This window comes from Bos javanicus, chromosome 22 (genome assembly GCF_032452875.1).
Source record: "Bos javanicus breed banteng chromosome 22, ARS-OSU_banteng_1.0, whole genome shotgun sequence".
Classification (NCBI taxonomy): domain Eukaryota; kingdom Metazoa; phylum Chordata; class Mammalia; order Artiodactyla; family Bovidae; genus Bos; species Bos javanicus.
In genome coordinates, this window is record NC_083889.1 from 28,389,085 (window position 1) to 28,408,201 (window position 19,117).

Below are 19,117 nucleotides of genomic sequence, written 5' to 3' on the forward strand. Positions count from 1 at the left end.
AGAGTAAAGTCCCACCTCGTCTCATCCTCTTTTAGAAGAATGTACCAATGCTTGCAATAGCTTGTCAGGAAGTTTGTATGGCAGGGGTCAAGTCCCGTAGAATTTATCTGTTGCACCCCCACACACAGAGAATTCCACCCTGCAGACTGAAAACATTAATATGTATGTCAGTGGCTCATGAACATTTGGGCTAGGGAACTTCACTGAAAAATAAAGAAGCCCCTCAGTATACTAATGTGTCTCTTAAGGCTACCTAAGCAGGCTGCATTTTGCTTCTCTAGTTTGCAGACTGTCGTCTCCTGGGAAAATGTGGCTTTTTTGGGGTAGGATCCCTCTTAGCCCTGGTATCTAGGTAAATTCTTCTTATGTGCATGCTAGGCTGTAAAGTAGGTGATCTCATTAAACTTTAGAATAACCCTAAGAGGCATGACACTATAAGTACATTTATTTTGCATTAATGAAACTGAGACTCAGAATAAACGGTCCAAAACGACAGTCTCTAACCCTGGTCCGATCCCATAGTTAGGGACCCGGGGCACTCCGGCCCCGAGCTGTAAGACAGGAGCGGGCCCCCTGGCTTGTGGAGGGCCGTATTTGAGCTGTGCTTGATCAGTATACGCCTGAGGACTGCTGAAGGTGTTCCACCAGGTACGGCGCTCTTTCTGTGGAACCCAGTCTTGAGCAGGGGTGACAATCTGGTGGGCGATGAGAGGACATTTCAGTCACCCTCAGGTTCCTGGCTTCCCAGAGGGTTTGCCACTGTTCTTTCTCTGCATCTTAGACCATAGCGATGTTGTGGGTGTTGTTGCATCTGTGCCTTGTAATAATATCCTAAGTTGGAGAGATGCAGAAAAGCCTTTTTGTGTTTGTAAGTGTGCATGCACCCAGACACAGGGCAGCTCTTTGTCCCCAAGAATCTTCTTAGCATAGACTGATGCAGGAGAGCCCTTCCTTTCAGTTTCTAGGTACCATTTAAGCATCTGCTCAGTAGTTCTTTGCTATTTTTTAGTCGCTAAGTCATATCCAACTCTTTGCGACCCTGCCAGGCTTCTCTGTCCATGAGATTTCCCAGGCAAGAATACTAGAGTAGGTTGCCATTTCCTTTTCCAGGGGATCATCCACACTCGAAGATCAAACCTACATCTCCTGCTTTAGTGGCAGATTCTTTACCACTGAGCCACCAGGGAAGTCCTCAGTAGTTCCAGCGTTGGTTCCTAACAACTATGCAAGGAAAGCAGTAGATGCCATCACTATCCTATAAAAATAAGCTTACTAAGATATAGATAGTCCTTATCAGAAGAGCATTTTCACTCACTGTCTTATACAGATCAGAGAAATGTCAACGGAAACAAATAAAACGTCCCTGTGTAACTTTACAAAACATCTGTGCGATAGCTGCACCAATCGGTGTGTTCTGGGCTGCAGGGAGTTAAGATCCAAGTTAAAATGGCCTAAAGCATGAGGATTGTGTTCTCAAATGTGACAAGAACTTTAGGATTAAGAGGTTCTAAGCTTAGTCCGTTCATTTTGCTCAATGACAATCGTCAAGAGATGCCAGTTCTCCATTTTTCTGCTCTGCATCCCTCAGTATGTTAACCTGGCCTCAGAGACCCAGCTCCATCACTAAGCAAAAGGAACCAGACCTCCACACAAGCTAGAGCCAATAAAACCCACACCTCAGGCCTCCCCAAGGGGGAATGTTGTCTGATCTAGTGGAAAGGAAACACAAACCAAGCTCTTGTTGCAGACAGGAAGCAGAAGGAACAAGGAGAGACACTTTTTATCAGGCAGCTAACCTTTCTGCTGAGGTATTTGCAAGACATTATAATGTGGGTAAAAAGTAAAGACTCCCAGGATGGATTTTTTTGAGACACAATTTGAAGACTCCTTAGAAGAAAATCCCATGTTCGTTCCCTTTTGGCAAAAGTCCTTGTATTATAAAGAGTTTTGACATAACTTGCAGAGCCCATTCCAGTCGTGCTGTCTTGAGTTTACTGTGAGTAAAACTACCTTTAGTATCAGCCATCGCCAGCATGGAGAGCTGGCAATGGCCAAACCAGTATCTCCTAAGGGTGCTGTGATGTGGCATTAATAGGATCCAGGGACAAATTTTGCTGTGACATCATAAATTCATTATCTGACTCAGCTGTCAGGCATTAATGGAAGACATGGCTCAGATAGTTCAGCCTCAGCACTCCGCCTTGACTTTCATCCCCCCTACCTCATCCCTGGGCCCTCAGAGTTCTCAGCTCTGAGCAGAGAAGGTGTCACTGTGCTCAACCGGTTTGGAAAGCTAGAAAGAATTCCTTCATGTCCTTTCATTCTGTCCTCAGTGGAAGGAGAGTGATGACAGTTGTGGTGTTAAATCCTGGCTCCCAGTCTTTCAGGATGAGGGATTGTAAGACTTTGATGGTTCAGCCATTGACTTATTTACTGGTGCACTCAAGGCATTTCACAGCTCCGAGTTCCTGCTCTGCCTAACTCCCTTATGATGATAGTAAATTACTTAAGTGGATTGACTCCAGATCATTAATAATCTCCACTGGCGTGATTCATTTGAGCTTCATTACAAGGAAAGAATCTGACATCTATTCCTCAACCTAACAGTTGTTTACCAGGCATTTCAGCCTCAGAGTTCTCGTCCCCGTAGGGCCGGAGTGAAAGGGCTGAGAACAAAATAGAAAAACTGCTGCGCCATCAGTATTCATGTGCTGCTTGGGTACAGAGAAACCGAAGTGCTCTACCTCAGAGGATGGACCTAATAGTCTGTATGCTTTGAAGTAAATGCTGCTGAGGGCGGAAATGTAGAAGCCAGGCAGGACAAGCAAGGTTCAGAGTCGGTTTGGGCATTTATAAACAAAAGACGTGAATTTGTCAGTGCTGCTGTCCAGAAAAGATCTGAGACTCTGGGGAACTCCTGCTAACATGCATTCTACACAATATGATTATTACACCATCATTTTATATCTGATTTTAAAAAGTAGACCAACTTCTTGGGGAATGCTGCTAAGTCACTTCAGTCATGTCCGACTCTGTGCGACCCCATAGATGGTAGCCCACCAGGCTCCCCCATCCCTGGGATTCTCCAGGCAAGAACACTGGAGTGGGTTGCCATTTCCTTCTCCAATGCATGAAAGTAAAAAGTGAAAGTGAAGTCGCTCAGTCGTGTCCGACTCTTAGCAACCCCATGGACTGCAGCCCACCAGGCTCCGCCATCCATGGGATTTTCCAGGCAAGAGTACTGGAGTGGGGGAATAATACCAAAATATTCCAGAGTCTGAAAACTGCCATGCAAGTGCAATTCTTAGACATCACCAAAGTACTGGAACACAGCGTCACAATCCTTGCCTGTGGGGGATGAGACAGGGAAGGTAAATGAAATAGGTGAGCTTCCGTGTTGCTGGGAATGACTTCATTTTCTAGATGTAAGGTTTTGGCTTCTCTTTCCTCTCGTGTAAGCTCTTGTACAGAGAACCATGTTCGGTTAGTTTGGATTCTACCATTGGAAAGAATCCTGCTCGCAGCATCCGAAGTTGTGACCCATTAGTAACAAGCAAGGTCATCGCGTGTGGCTTATTTGTGGCTATAAGGGGAGGGGGATGAACATGCTTTGGTCCCGCTACCTTCCCAAGGCTGTGATGAGAAAAGTGTTAAGAGGCATCTTCATTTCAGCCACGCAGTAGACAGTGGGCGCTCAGGAAAGATTGCCATAGCAAAGGACTGTACACAGTCGGGAACAGCAGAGCAGTAAAGCTAGATGCTGTTTCCGGAACATCCCCAAAGTGGCAGGTCATTTGCGCTCCTTCTTGATCCCTGCCGTATCCACCTATGGCCTGATTATCACTGACTTAATATTCTCAATTGACTTTTTAAGGAAAAGCAAAGGCATTCCTTTAAGAAGGAAATGCCACATCCCTTCCGTGAAAGGAAAGCCAATCTGCCCTGACATGCACTGGGAAAATACACACCATTCAAAGAGAAAAATTAATTAACATCCAGTTATTAATAGCTCGTATGGCACGATAAAGGCTGGAGCCCGAGGCTGCTCCTTTCTCTCACAGGCAAGACTAGGAGGGGGGTGAAACTGTATAAAGACATTCCAGTAGGAAGCCAAGCCTTCCCCACCATGAGGTTTATTGTTTCACGTCTGATCCACACACCTCCACACTCACCCGCTTCCCACCAGGCATTCCTGGGGAACCTGACACTAAGCAGTGAAGTTCTTGGACACTCCCGAGTTTTCCTTTTAGCTGCTTGTACATGAAAACCATCCTCCCAGCTTCTGCTTAATTCAGTTCAGTCCAGTTGCTCAGTCGTGTCCAACTCTTTGCGACCCCATGGACTGCAGCACACCGGTTTTCCCTGTCCATCACCAACTCCTGGAGCTTGCTCAAATTCATGTCCATCAAGGCGGTGATGCCATCCAGCCATCTCATCCTCTGTTATCCCCTTCTCCTCCTGCCCTCAATCTTTCCCAGCATCAGGGTCTTTTCCAATGAGTCAGCTCTTCATATCAGGTGGCCAAAGTATTGGAGTTTCAGCTTCAGCATCAGTCCTTCCAATGAATATTCATAACTGATTCCCTTTAGGATTGACTAGTTGGATCCCCTTGCAGTCCGAGGGACTCTCAAGAGTCTTGTCTAGCACCACAGTTCAAAAGCATCAATTCTTCAGTGTTCAGCTTTCCTTGTTGTCCAGCTCACACATCCATACATGACTACTAGAGGGAAAAAAAAAAAGATAATGCTGTTAAATTCAAGCAGAATTGTTAATCTTTAACAAAATCTGCTTAATTATAATCCTCTAAGCACTCTCATATTTTTCAACAGGTCAATGGCAAAGACTTATCCAGAGCAACTCATGACCAGGCTGTGGAAGCCTTCAAGACAGCCAAGGAACCCATCGTGGTCCAGGTGTTGAGGAGAACACCACGGACCAAAATGTTCACTCCTCCGTCAGAGTCACAGATGGTGGACATGGGAACACAGACAGACATCACCTTTGAGCACATCATGGCCCTGAGCAAGATGTCCTCGCCCACCCCGCCCGTGCTGGATCCCTATCTCTTGCCAGAGGAGTAAGTAATAACACGTCCTTTTCTAACTTTTATTTTTTTGGCTGTGCTTTGTCTTCACTGCCACACGCAGCCTTTCTTTAGTTGTGGCGAGCAGAGGTTACTCTCTAGATGTGGCCCGTGGGCTTCTCAGTGCAGTGGCCTCTCTCGTTGCAGAGCACAGGCTCTAGAGTGCGGGATCTGTAGTTGTGGCGCACGAGCGTAGTTGCCCCACGGCATGTGGGATCCTCCCGGACCAGGGATCCAGCGGGTGTCCCCACCATCACAAAGTGGATGATCACCCAGTGGACCACGGGGAAGCCCGTGACCATGCATCTTGAGTGTGTTAGGGGTGGTACAGAAGTACAGGGAAGTCAGTGTCTTCCTTTCTGTGTGAGGAGAAAAATGAACACATCTTAACCGTTTTCTTCCAAGTTGCCCGTGTTTCACTTTATTGTTTATAGAGGCGATAAATTGAATCCTGCTCAAAACCGCCCCGACATATTAATTACTTTATTATAACCCTGGAGCGGAGTTATTCAAATTATAGCCGAAGAACAAAATTACTTACAAATGTCATAAAAGTTGTTTCAGAATAAAATTTAATCACCGCAAATGGCAGAGGAAAGGTTTGGTAGTTATCACTACAGGGAATGCTGATGGTTCTTTTAAGGAGACAGCAGAGTAAGTTGTGAGTGTAAAGGGAGCCCTAGAGGTGGTGCCTTCTGCTTTCTTGGGTCTCATTTCAAACCTGGATCCATGGAATAAATCCACACATGCCTCATATAAGTACTGCACTTACCGATTAAATAACAGCTGTGATCCAACACATCGCAGTAATTGCTTTACACAACTCTCCTCCTGCACTTACTGCCGGAGACATCGGGTAGTTCAGAGCCTTTGACGTGGCCAGACCTGATGCTCAAACTGATCTCTCGCTGCGAAACGTGCAGTCTGTTTGCCTGGGCCTTGTTTTTCCTCTGTTAAAATGGGGTCATAATAGTACCCATCTCACAGAATTGTTGAAAGATTAAATGAAGTCACGTGGAAAATTCTCAGCATGGCATATGGTAAGCACTGGATGAATGATGCAGTGATCATTGCTGATTTAATCAGTGGTGTAAAATATGTAAGGGGAAAAAATGAGCAGGAAATTTGCTAAGGTGTCCGTGTGGCTTAAAAGATGTCCATTTTAAGCTGGTTTGTCGTATGCGATTTGGTCTGTCCGTGCGCAGGGTGTCCACTTTGCCCTTAGCCTCTCTGGATGATACTACAGTCTTGCTCCTGCTCCAGGTCGTTGCCTCGATGCCTTACTTCAAAGGGCACGTCCACCTCTTCTAGGGGCAGCCTCTGAGGGGTACCTGTCGGGTTTCTGTTAGCAACTCGGTTGCAACAAGCATGCATTTCCTGGGTTCCATCACATGCCAGACAGAGGCTGGCCTTTCATCCCATGGTTCTGATGGTTAGCTGTCGTCAGAACCCAGGGCCAACTCCCCAGGTGTGGCAAAGGGAACTGGGCTGCAGCAGACAGCGCGTGGAGGAGGAGGGGGTACCTGTCTGACACAGGGCACAGGGCGGTGTGCCAGCACCCTGCTCTCACCTACTTCTCACGCCTGTCCCTTCCGTGCCACAGGGAACCGCAGACTCAGCAGTTCCGCCCCCCACAAGCTGGCAGCCAGACCGAGAGGCAAGCCAGTCGCACCTCATCTCGCAGACCTCACCTGAGATGCTCCAGAGCATCCCAGTTACTAGGGAACAACCAGACCATTCTCTGATTGCAATCAGTCAGATCAGTTATTTGACGTTTTAGACTCCAACTGCCTTTCATATTGATGAGGCTTGTAAGGCTGCTTCTGACTCTCAGTGTTGAACATCACTGTTACAGGCTTTTTAGAAGCCAAACCCTTAATTTGCTCTTAAAGTCTAGTTAACATGACATGACTCACCCCAGCCCCCCAGGGGCTATTTGAGAAATGTCAGGAGAGTGCAGAGGTCAGCCCGGCCCCAGTCCAGGCTGCAAGGTCAGAGGAGAGCAGGATTGTGCATCAGGGGCTGAACAGGGGGCGGGGTGGAGGGTGCAGCGGTGGCGCATTAGTTACCAAGAGGCTCGAGAGCCTAGGCCTTCCAGCCACATCCTCAGGGCTCACAGCCCTGGATGTGCAGGCGGCATATTTGCCTGATGGGTTCAGACAACTGAAAGCCAGCCTTCACTTGAGTGACTGCTCACGTCTCCTCTGTTGTTTCAAAACTTAATTCCCCCGGGGGAGAAGACACCAGACTCCCCAGATGGCTGCGCTGACCTTTGAGAACCTGAAGGTTTGGGCCCCCAGCTAGCAATCCAGCTGAAGCTCTTCGTCTGCATCTGACACCTTTCAGAGCTGCTGCCTTGGCTCCAAGAAGTTCCGTCAGTGGTTTTGCCAAAGAGGTGGTGGGTTCTGTGAATTCTGTTTCACACACGTTAACCTAGAGAAACGCACGCCTCCATTCTCCTAGCCGTGTGTGTGTAGGGAAGCATGCATATATACATACATGCCTTGTATGCATGCAAGCACATATATTTCAGACATGTACCAGCGCATGGGTTGTGATGTCAAACGTTTTTCTTATTGTGAGACCATCAAAAGGTGAAAAAAGAAGACTGTCCTAGATGACAGGATCGCAGTTTTGGTCACAGCCCTTTGAACCTGTGTCAGAGGCCGGCACATGTCTTTAAGTGTTGCCTGAAGTTGAGCTTTTTTTCCTCCTCAGAGATAAAATCTAAGAATGAAGCCACGAGCAGTAACTATAACTCTGTGTCAGGACTAGAGACTGAGTTAGAAATGAATTATATTGACTTGAATGACTCATGGGCCAGGGGATGGCCACTGGAAGGAACAAAGCCAGTCTTGCTCTTAACTTGTATCTTTTTAGATTTTTTTTTTAAATTGAAGTATAGTTGATTTGCAATGTGTTAGTTTCTGCTGTACAGCAAAGTGATTCAGTTATATATTGGTTTCCCATTATGGTTTATCACAGAGCATTGAACAGAGTTCCCTGCGCTATACAGCGGGACTTGTGTTTCCGTCCTGTATCGACTAGCTTAGATCTGCTGACCCCAACCTCCCACTCCATCCCTTCTCCTCAGCCTGCATCTTAACTCCTTCTTCCAGAAGAAATGGACATAAATGAAGACAATGGAAATATTACAAGGGAGGTCCTGACTGTGCTGAGAAACACAACCAAAGAGACTCCAATTAAGACCTTAGACTCTCCCTGTGACCCTGCTGGAGTTTCCTGAGGGCAAAACAGAGACTCGGAACTGCAAGCAGGGCCGTTTTAACGTCCTTTCATCCTTTTTCAGGCATCCCTCAGCCCATGAATACTATGATCCAAACGACTACATCGCAGGCATCCATCAGGAGATGGACAGGGAGGAGCTGGAGCTAGAGGTAAGAAGAACATCTGCATCTCATGTAATCAGTCATTATTAAGGCAGTAAGTTCTCTATCAGCATATGTTATTGATGCTCATGTAAAGTACACTTTTCATGGATTTTGGAAGCACGTTTGGTGAGTCTAGAGCTGTCTGGAACACGGCTTTGCAAGAAGGACTATTTAATAGTCTTTACAAGACAACACTGCTTTTTGATGATCATTGTAACAATGCAGAGGTCATTAAAAAGCTATCAAATACCTTGGGAGCTCGATTTATGGAGGATGGTGTGTAACCAGAAGTGGGGTCAGCTGCTCGCTGCTCAAAAGCCATTAAAGAGGCCAGGTTAGTGGCAGCTTACGTCATGGGTAGTCTAGTCATCCGGTAGATAACTTCTCCCAACTGGCATCTGTAAGGCAGTATCTATAAGGCAGAATCATAGGATATGGCTCAGAATATTATCTATAGCCCTTGAGAAGGAGCTAAAGGTCCTGTGTGGTTGTATGTTAAGTCACTTCAGTCGTGTCTGACTCTTTGCTGCCCTATGGACCACAGCCCGCCAGGACCCTCTGTCCATGGGCTTCTCCTGGCAAGAATACTGGAGTGGGTTGCCATGCCCTCCTCCAGGGCATCTTCCTGACCCAGGGGTCATACCCACGTCTGTTTTGTCTCCTGCATTGGCAAGTGGGTTCTTTCCCAGGTCCTTAATTATGCTCAGTGACCAAAGTATTATTTGGTCTCCTTTGACTATTTCCTTTGTTTCTGCATGTTCTTCTCTGAGTAAACTAATTCTTCGGCTGAAGTTTTTCCACAGACAGAAGGCAGGCAGACCCATAGAGGTATAGACTTTGCAATTCCTTGGTATTATACTCAACTTCACAGTGGTGGGGTCTTAACATTCGTCTTAGTTTCTGATGTCTTTGAGCATCTGATGGAAAGCTGTGGTCTGTCCCTGGAAAGATGCTCCTGTCTCTAAGAGTGCGCATGTGGTCTCTGGAGGGTCACTGAGTTCCACCGTATCTGCCTTATATTATCTGGCTGTATCCAGATACCAGCAGAACCACTGTTTGCTTTCTCTTTCCCTTTAACTCAACCCAGCTTATTTAGACAAGAAAATTGTAAAGTAAATACTTTATCACTTGCTGGGGCAGAAAATTCAGCATCAATTTCCATGAATAGAAGGTGCCGTAAACACACTGGACACGAGGCAGTGTTTCAAAATCCTAATGCCTGTCCCTGGTGCCGCCGAGGGCTGGACACCCAGGGCCGTTCTCTCCACTACCTCCTGCTTGCTTTCTCTTTGTCTGAGGACATAGGCTGATAGCAAAGAAGTGTTGAGACTAGCCCAAACTGAGTCTTTCTTCCTAAACAAAATAACTTTGTGTGAACTAAGGAAGTAACTTCTTTGCGTGAACTGAGAACAGCTTGCTTTGGACTGGAGTGAGCCACTCTGAAACACCTCCCTTGGGCCTCGTTATTCAAAGTGTACTGCAAAAACTGGGGTGGCAGCACCTGAGGGGTTGTGAGACATGCAGAATCTGGGCCCTCAGATCTACAGAATCGGAGTCTGCATTTTACCAAGACCCCCAGGTGCTGCTTCCGTGCACGTGGCGAAGTCCCAGCGGCCCTGACCTGAAGGCCACAGGCCCAGATAAGCCCCGCTCCCACCTGCCCTTGTCACAGGTCACGTGATTGATGCTTGGTGAGCTTCCTTCCCTGCGGTGTGAAGCTATGCCTCCCAGCATCTTCACAGCACCCGCACCATCCGTGCAGAGTGAGGCCTCATGGACTAGAGATGACTAAGGCCCTCATGGACATTCAGGACTCGGCTCAGATTTCTTCCCATTCATACATAGGCAGCACAGAGACTCTGCACACGTGCTTACGTTCAGTTCTGCTCACCTGCTTTTACTGAGCATCTTACATTAAATATCCAGTTTGGTGCAAGAAACACAAAATCAGCAAGTCGTCACCCTGCCAGCCCTTAAGGAGCTCCTAGTACCTACTTTGGTTCATAGCAGTTAGCTTAGACACAAGCTTTTCATCTAGAGAACAAGACAGTGGCCATTCTCCATCTGTAGCCCCTGTGAGCAGTTACCATGAAGTTCAGTGAGTCCACACCAGGCAGGAAGACCGCTTTTACACTTGGACTTTTGTTGATAGCAGCTTAGATGTTTCCAGATTATTTCTGTTTACTAAGTGCCGTCTCCTAAAGCAAACCCAGTGGTTTCAGATGAGCGGCCCGTCCTCAGATCAGAGGTCAAGACTCAGGGAGATTCTTCCTGAACCTCCCTGGGGCGGCTCAGCAGGAGGGAACAGTGTCTGTACCTCCAGGAAGGCTCTATTTTTGGAGGCGTGCCTTTGGGAGGCAGCCCGGTCAGTTTAAGAAGGTTAACGACCAGCAACACAGCCAAGAGCTGGGCTTCCGAAAGCAGACCCAGTTTTCAGAGGGAATGGTGTGCACCATCATCCCCACTTCCTTGCAAGATTTCTTAGCAGAGACAGGTTGTTGACGGTTCTAAGTCCCATCAGCCTGTTGTACCCCCCCCACCCCACCACCAACCCAGGCTTGCTGTGAATAGGGGGCCAGTCTCAACTGCTCATCATCTCAGTTGGATTAGATTAACATCTGCACCTTTTGAAAGGTAACTATTTCCATGGATATTATATGGGAGGAAAATACATGAGTGTTTGGGGATATTATGGAAGCAAATGCACAGAGAAAAACAGATGTTCTGTCCTTTAAAGTACACAAAATGATCATATTTAGGTAAGTGTCAAATCCCTGTTATTTTGAAACTGCTTAGTGTTAAAAGAATTATACCCAAGTATGCCCAAGGGCTGAGCCGCCAAATAATTACCCATAAATTTTCAGGTACTGAACACCTGCTCTGGATCTTCCTGTAAGCAATTAAGAAAGAAAATAGGCGTCTGAAGAAGGCTTCTTTCCGTCAGTCTATTGTTTGCATTTCCCAGTGGATTCATCAGTGGCATCCCAGCGGGGCTCTGAGGCCGCCGTCACCTATGCTGTGTCCTGATGTCATTTTGAGATCAGAAAAGGAGAGCTACTTTCAACAAGGAGACTAAAACGAGCTCCAAACCAGGTCTCAGAGAGAAACATGAGTAGATCACGAGGGAAGTGAGGCCATCCTAGAAATAAATACAGGTTTTCCCCGCCAACCTATGTGATTTTCTGTAGCCTTGAAGGCACAGCACCAGGGCGCCTCCAGGGAACCTTCTCACTACCATCCCAGTTTCATAGGCACTTGCCCATTCTTCTCCTGTTCCCCTGCATCCAGAACCTTCCCCCAGCTCTGCTCTCCCACCCCCCCCACCTCCACCTCCCCCGCCCCGGGTCCTGGCCTCACTCAGTGTGGCTCATCTCCAGAGAAGCTTCCTTCCCACTCTCAGGCAGCCCTCGCCCAGCAAGACCATTCCCTCCTTGTTCCTCCTGCTCAGACAGTGCCTACGGATAGTAGCCACCCAGCCAACATGTGTCGAATAAAGGAATAAAGGCCTTGTTACCCAGTCTCAAATTTAGGGTCCTTAAAAGCAAGTACAGTCTTTTTAGAGGCATCTCTATATCTCACATAGTGCCATGAATAGAGAAAGCATAGAGAAGATTTCTAGAAATATGCACAGAACTTCTGGATCGATAAGATCCTAAGAGTTATACTTGGGTAACCAGTCTTCCTTGAAGCGAATAAGCCACCAATATCCATCTCTGGGCCCTCCCCTGTGATTAAAGTGGCTGTCGTTGAAACCAAAAGCTTGGATCAGCCAAGGTGGAGTGGCCCTCTTACTTTTCTTAATTGAGCTATTATGTCGATTTCGTCTAAAATGTCAGGCGTAGCTGTTCATTTTTATCCAGCTGTCCATCTAGACCAGTGAGCGACAGGACAGCAGTGGTGGGGGAGGCGTAATCCAGGTAATGGTAATACATTATGCATACCAGTTTGATTAATGGTCTTCTTTGCCATCTTATCTCCATCCTCAGAGATAGTATTGATGCCACCTATGCTTTCCATGATGTGCTCAATCGTCTAAGCCTTTACCTCTAGCTTGGAGTGAGAATGAAATGTTGAGAATTTACAAGCCACCTAGTCAGTCTGAAGAACTGCAGTTTCCACTGAGCCTCAAAACAGTCTCTGGGAACATTAGCTGAGAAGTTTCAGAGAGGTGAAATGACTTTCCCAGGGCAGCCTGGCTTGCAATTGGCAGAGCCAAGTTTATTTTTTATTTGGATCTTTAGTCTGCCTTGGCAAGTCTTTCAATTTTGTTGAGCATCTACCATGTACAGTACATAATAGACAGACACTGCTCTTTCTGTACAATTCATTATTCAACTATTACTGCATTACTGTAATCTTCTTTATAAGCAGCCAAAGTAAATCCAAAATGTATACAAATCCCAAGACAGGTTCAGCTCTTACACTGTTGTGTTTCCAGAGCTTCTGAAGACAAGAGCTCTTATGCTTAACTAGTAGCAACTAGGCTCTTCTCTATGGTGGGGAACCATTCCCTGGAAATGGACTTTCCACAGCGAAGTCATATCATGTGCCTTTTTTTTATTAATGCCGAGAGATTAAACATGTTCAATTCTGGGTGATTAAGAATATAAATCATCATTCTGTTCTTTGCACTCTTTATTAACTTTTATGTTTGGCGGTGCTTGTCTTTGTCGCTGCGCGGCCTTTTCTGTAGGTATGGCAAGCAGGACTCCTCTGGTTGTGGTGCTCAAGGCTTCTCGCTGTAGTGGCTTCTCTCGTTGCAGAGCACAGGCTCTCGGGCCCTAGAGCACTGGCTCAGTAGCGGTGCCACACGCGTTTAGCTGCTCTGCAGCGCGTGGGATCTTCCCGGATCAGGGAATCGAAACCAGGTCTCCTGCACTGGCAGGCAGACTCATTACCACTGAGCCACCAGGGAAGTCCTCTTTGCACTTTTCTGAACTTCTGTAAATATAAAAAAAAATTTTTTTAGTTTTATATTATAGTTGAGTAACAATGTGGTGTTACTTTCAGATCTATAATAAAGTAATTCAGCTATACATATACAAGTGTCTATTCTTTTTCAAATTTGTGAGGTTATTACAGAATACTGAGCCAAGTTCCCTGTGCTATATACCAGAGTGTATACATGTCAAACCCAGACTGTCCATCTATCCCTCCCCCGGATCCCTCCCAACTGGTAGCCGTAAGTTCGTTCTCTGTGAGTCTGTTTTGGAAACTGCTCATTTGTTTCGACTAGAGAGCACCCACAAGTGATATCACAGGTTGTTTGTCCTCTGTCTGAGGTCCTTCACTTAGTATGGTCATGTCCAGGTCCATACAGTTGCTGGAAAAGGCATTATTTTACTCTTTTTTATGGCTAAGTCATATTCCATTGTGTATGTATCTTCTTTACCCATCCACCCATCCCTCTGACGACAGACATTTTGGTTCCTCACGTGTCTTGGCTGTTGTCAATAGTGCTGCAGTGAACATCTGGGTGCAAGTGTCCCTTCAGATTATGGTTCTCTTCCACACAGAGGCCCAGAAGTATGATTGACAGATACGGTAGCTCTAGTTTTTTAAGGAAGCCCCATGTTGTTCTCCATCGCGGATATTAACAATTTATCTTCCCAAAAGCACTGTAGGAGGCTTCCCTTTTCTCCATGCCCTCCCTCTCCAGAATTTACTACTTGTGGGCTTTTTGGTGATGACTGTTGTGACTGGTGTGAGGTGATACCACCTTCTAGTTCTGATATGCAGTTATCAAATAATTAACAATGTAGAGCATCTTTTCATGTGTTTTCCAAAAAAAAATCCAAAAAGCGTTATGTTAAATTTACCTTTCAAAACTGGTTTCTTGAAGGTCCTCCCTGTTTAGAATTTTTTTAGTTACCTACTCCAGAACATTTCTGGAGGCCAGATGTCTTTTACAGCCCCACAGGCCTTGTCACTATGAAGTACCCCCAGCACAGGTTTTCAAGTTGTTGTTACAGGAAATGTCTACGAGGCAACAGCGCTTTTTGATGCCCCATTCAGGTTATTTGGGCAACAAGCGTCCAAGATACAGTTGTGTTCCTGGTTTGTAGATTCCAGTGGAATGGGCCAAAAAAAAGACCCCATGTCTGGGTACTTCTTTTCCCTTACCATGTACCCCCAAGACAATCCCAAGCCCTCCCATAACTGAGATGCTGAGGATACTGTCGTATTTAAGTGGGGCAACTCCAAGAAAGGAGCTGCCAGGAACAGCAGCAGCAGGAGACTTGGAGACCAGGTACTTTTTCTGAGCTCTTCTGGCCCAGAGGGTCCACCGTCCATTGTGTGCACTAGGCTTGGCTGAGCTGTAAGAGGACCCACCTGGATCTGGAGGTTGGAGTCCCATCCACAAGGGATGGGGCAGTCCAGGTCCAAGTGGGGCTCATTTGCAGGCACGTCCTCCCCAGCTTCTTCATCTCCATCACAGGGTAGCCCTCTGGACCCAAGGTTTCTCAGGCTCCAAGGACGTGACGGCAGCCCAGGTCACCAAGGCCCGAGGGAAGTATCACTGACTTGTCTTTATTTTTCTTTTTAGATTGTTTATTTTATATTGGAATATAGTTGACTTACAGTGTTGTTTATTTTAGGGGTACAGCCAATTGACTGATTTATACATAAACATCTATCTAATCTTTTAGGGGTTATGTTCCCATATAGGTTATTATGGAGTGTTGCGTTCCCTATACCATACAGTAGGTCCTTGCTGATTATCTGTTTCACACATATCACAGGGTACAGGTTAATCCCAGCTGCCTCCTAACTTCTCCCTCCCTCCCCATCACCCACCTTTTCCCTTTGGGGCGCATACGTTTGCCTTCTAAGTTGGTGACTCCGTTCGTGTTTTGACAGGCTGTGTGTCGTTCTCTGACTTCATTTGCTTAGTGTGATCATCTCCAGGTCCATCCATGTTGCTAGAAAAGGTCTTAGTTCAGTTTTTTTTCAATTGCCGTGTCATATTCCATTGTATAATGTGCCATATCTTGTTTATCCATTCGTCGGTCAGCGCATCTTTTGGTGGCTTCCATGTCTTGGCTGTTGTAGACAGTGCTCCAGTGAACACTGGGGTGCATTTGTCTTTGGGAATTTGTTGAGAAAGTTTCCTTTCTGGTTATAAAAGTAACATATCTGTTGGAAGAAATTGGAAGAATCAGAAGGGGGAAGTTCAGAGAAAGAAATCATCCCACCAGTAGCAATATGAACTAATGTCCACTTCAATAAGTAGTTCTTCAACTATCTGGCAATCAAAATATTGATGAAAATGGGGTAGAAATGATTTTCAAGTTACATTTTTATGAAAATCATACTGATTGTAGATTTCACACTGCTTACATTACTGGCACTGGGCCAAATGAGTATCTTTTTTTTTTTTTTTAAAAAACACATCAGACCCCCATCTCTCACATTTCTTATGAGTCTTCCTAGCTCCTACTTGAATACTCTTAGCACATCATGCTGGTTTTTTCCCCCAAGAAATCAGTTCCAGACTTTTCACTTTCCTGGGTTCTTAAATGGATCCCTCAATTCTAGATGCGTGTTACAGAGTCATGCTTCTGAGACTATCAGTGGTGGAAGTCCAGGATGACCAGGTTAGGTGGGTGGTTACATTTTTAACATGTCACTGACCAATATATATGTGATTCTACCGAAGTGAGACTCTATATAACTCATCCCTTGCCTGCCTCTTCAGTTCAATAATACTGAGTCTTATGCCTTAGTCGATGAGACAAGTCTGAAAATCGTATCCTTGGCCATCAGGACAGAGTCTCAAACACTGCCCTTGGTTTCCGTACTTACCTCATCATGACCCCGAGGCATACTTCACGTCCTATTAGAATGAAGCCCAGCAGAGCTCTGATACCTTTTGATCTTTCTGAAGAGCTGTTCATCTTGGTGGTTGATCTTTCAATGAAAACTATAACCTGTATTAGGATTTGTACTCTGGTAGAAGTCATATCACAGTATTTGTTTTTCTTAGTTGCGTCTTAAAACCTCTCCAGTTAGCCTTCTCCCTGCTTTGGTTGCACATGTACTTGTTCCAGAACCAGCTGGCTTCTACCATGAAGCCAGGGCTCAGGGGCTGCAGTGGTACATTTGGGCCCAAACAAGTCATCATGAAATCCCACGGATTTCCACTACCTCTTGTGGTGGTTTAGTCATGTCCGACTCTTCTAGGATCCCATGGACTGTAGCCTGCCAGGCTCCTCTGTTCGTGGGATTCTCCAGGCAAGGATACTGGAGTGGGTTGCCATTTCCTTCTCCAGGGGATCTTCCCAATCCAGGGATCAAACCCACGTCTCCTGCATTGGCAAGGGGTTCTTTCCCACTGAACCACCAGGGAAGCCCACACTACCTGTTAGGAAAGCACTAAAACAGAGCAAGTCTCGCCTTTGTCTGTCCCCCGATGAAGTGTGACCTGAGGTGGAGACTCGGGCACGCAGCTGGGACGTGAGGATGCTGTGAGACCACTACGTGGGCAGTGTGCACATAGGCAACTCCACAGTATCTGTAAAGAACACACCCTTGCAGCTGAACGTCTGGTGCCTCTGTGACTGCTTAGTCTTTTCCTCAAAACACAAGGAAAGATAATAGGATTTCATTTCTGGGTAATATACCAGATTGCTAAAGCTTTAATGAGGAAGTCACTGAATTAATTAACATGTCAATATTCAGAAAATAAAATTATCTTATTGGGGGTGGGGGCACGTGAGAAACACACACACTTGGCTACAAACAACTGCTGTGACTTGGGTAAGAAACCGCCTGCACACAATCATCCTTCCTGTTTCCTGTAGACTTTCTCCTGGCCAGGCGATGCGCTGAGCTCGGCGGTCTTGTCTCAGTCACTCTCCACCCTGTCCAAGCGGCAGGATGACATGCACCAGTGAGGAAACAGGCTTAGATATAGTCACAAGCCCATAAAACCCAATGATGAAGCTGATAGAAAGAGCGGGAATCTGCCCTCAGAGCCCCAGCTCGTCAGCAGCACCTCCACATTAGCCATAAAGACTGCTGAAAATATCAAGCAGAGCTTGGCAGTCTTCACTCAAAAGTTGCTCAAGGCTTCCCAGGATGCTGAAATAAAATCCAAGCTCCCCACACTGGCCTAGTGGCCCCTTTACGTGACCACCCCCAGGGCACCTCTCTTTTCCTTGCTCACAGGGCCTTAGCACCTCCAGTTCTTCCACCTAGAAAGTGTCCGTGGTATTGGGCACCCAGGGAGGGAGTTCAGGAGTGTCTGCTCCATAACTGCTTTGAGCTTCACCAAAGAAACAACCCTATCCTCACCACCATCTAAGAGGAGCCAGGAGCGAGGAAATAGTCCCAGAGACAGGCCCCATCTTGGAGCCCCTCCTGGTTAGCAAGCAGCTAGCAGTAAACACCGGACCAGGGGATCTGCCTGGAAACTTACTAGCAGGCGGCCCTTTGCACAAGCCTGTACTTGGGTGCCGTGGAGTCTCGCCTGGGCGGTTGGCAGTGCGGGCAGAAGGGGAGACGGGGCCTAGGAATGCTTTCAGAGAACCAGGCCTCTTGCTCCCAAGGCTCCAACCGTTTTCAAAGTTCTGACTTCATTCCGAAGCACAGTTTAATTGTCAAATACAGTGGCGCTCGCTGTGCCCATGTGTCTCGCATTTGGGCTCACTTCGCTTTTATCTTATTTAATTTGTTGTAATAGCGTCTGAAACTAATTTCTCGACTGTAAATATCACAGCTGTTGTGGAAAGCATTAATTGCATGCTATCACGTTACCCTCCTTCCTTGGATCAATTTATGTGTAATCTGTTTGCAAGTTCTATTACTGCACATATTAAGGGAACGCAACGTGAAATAATCTAACCAAACACATTGGAAACATTTGTACTGAAATGGCTGGATGGTTTGGAAATATTCTCATTGGTGGCAGACATTGAAAGAATGCTTTTGAAAAGACCGACCCCAGAAGTCTCGATGCTGTGTGAAATATGGATAATTTTTCTTCGGTGGGATCAATAAAATAACTATTTTCAAAATGACTTTATATTGACTGAAAGGTCAGAAATGCCCTCGGCATTGATCTCTTGCCTATAATCACCTTTTGTTTAGTAAGTTAACCACTCTGCCCACAGCAAATGCAAAGAAATCCAGTTCATCATTTAAACAAAATGTTTTTTAAAGCATCTGATGTCCTCCCAGCCATCTCTGCCTGTTGGAGTCTCACAGGGAATGCTCTTTTCTTTGTCTAGGAAGTGGATCTCTACAGAATGAACAGCCAGGACAAGCTGGGCCTCACGGTGTGCTACCGGACAGATGATGAAGATGACATTGGCATCTATATAAGCGAGGTATTGAGGCTCATTTTTTATAACTATCGTAGCAGGACAGAGGCTGTATTCTTTCTTTCCTTTTAATGTGTTAAGCAGCTCTGGCTTATTGAGATGTCTTTGGAAAGACACAGGCAGATTTCTCTGTCCCCTTTATCACACTCCATGAAACTACCCTACATAGGGGTTAAGTTCTAATGTCAGCGCATAAGGCAAAATTATCCTTCAGAAGCCTGCAAATCGGCCATAAAATGGAGCCGTTTGCTTGGTTTTGTGTATTCAACCCCGAGGGAAAAGCAGATTCCCGTTTCCCATCTCCAGTTCACTGAATG

At 46.2% G+C, this 19,117-nt stretch overlaps 1 protein-coding gene across 1 annotated transcript in view; it reads left to right on the forward strand.

Moving 5' to 3' along the window:
* The window catches only part of PDZRN3 (PDZ domain containing ring finger 3), a 269,131-nt gene that overhangs the window by 241,433 nt on the left and 8,581 nt on the right, over positions 1 to 19,117 (forward strand). The window contains exons 4-6 of the mRNA XM_061396394.1: positions 4,830 to 5,077; positions 8,394 to 8,481; positions 18,708 to 18,806. Of these exons, the coding sequence (XP_061252378.1) occupies positions 4,830 to 5,077; positions 8,394 to 8,481; positions 18,708 to 18,806 (435 nt within the window). The remainder of the gene's footprint in view (positions 1 to 4,829; positions 5,078 to 8,393; positions 8,482 to 18,707; positions 18,807 to 19,117) is intronic.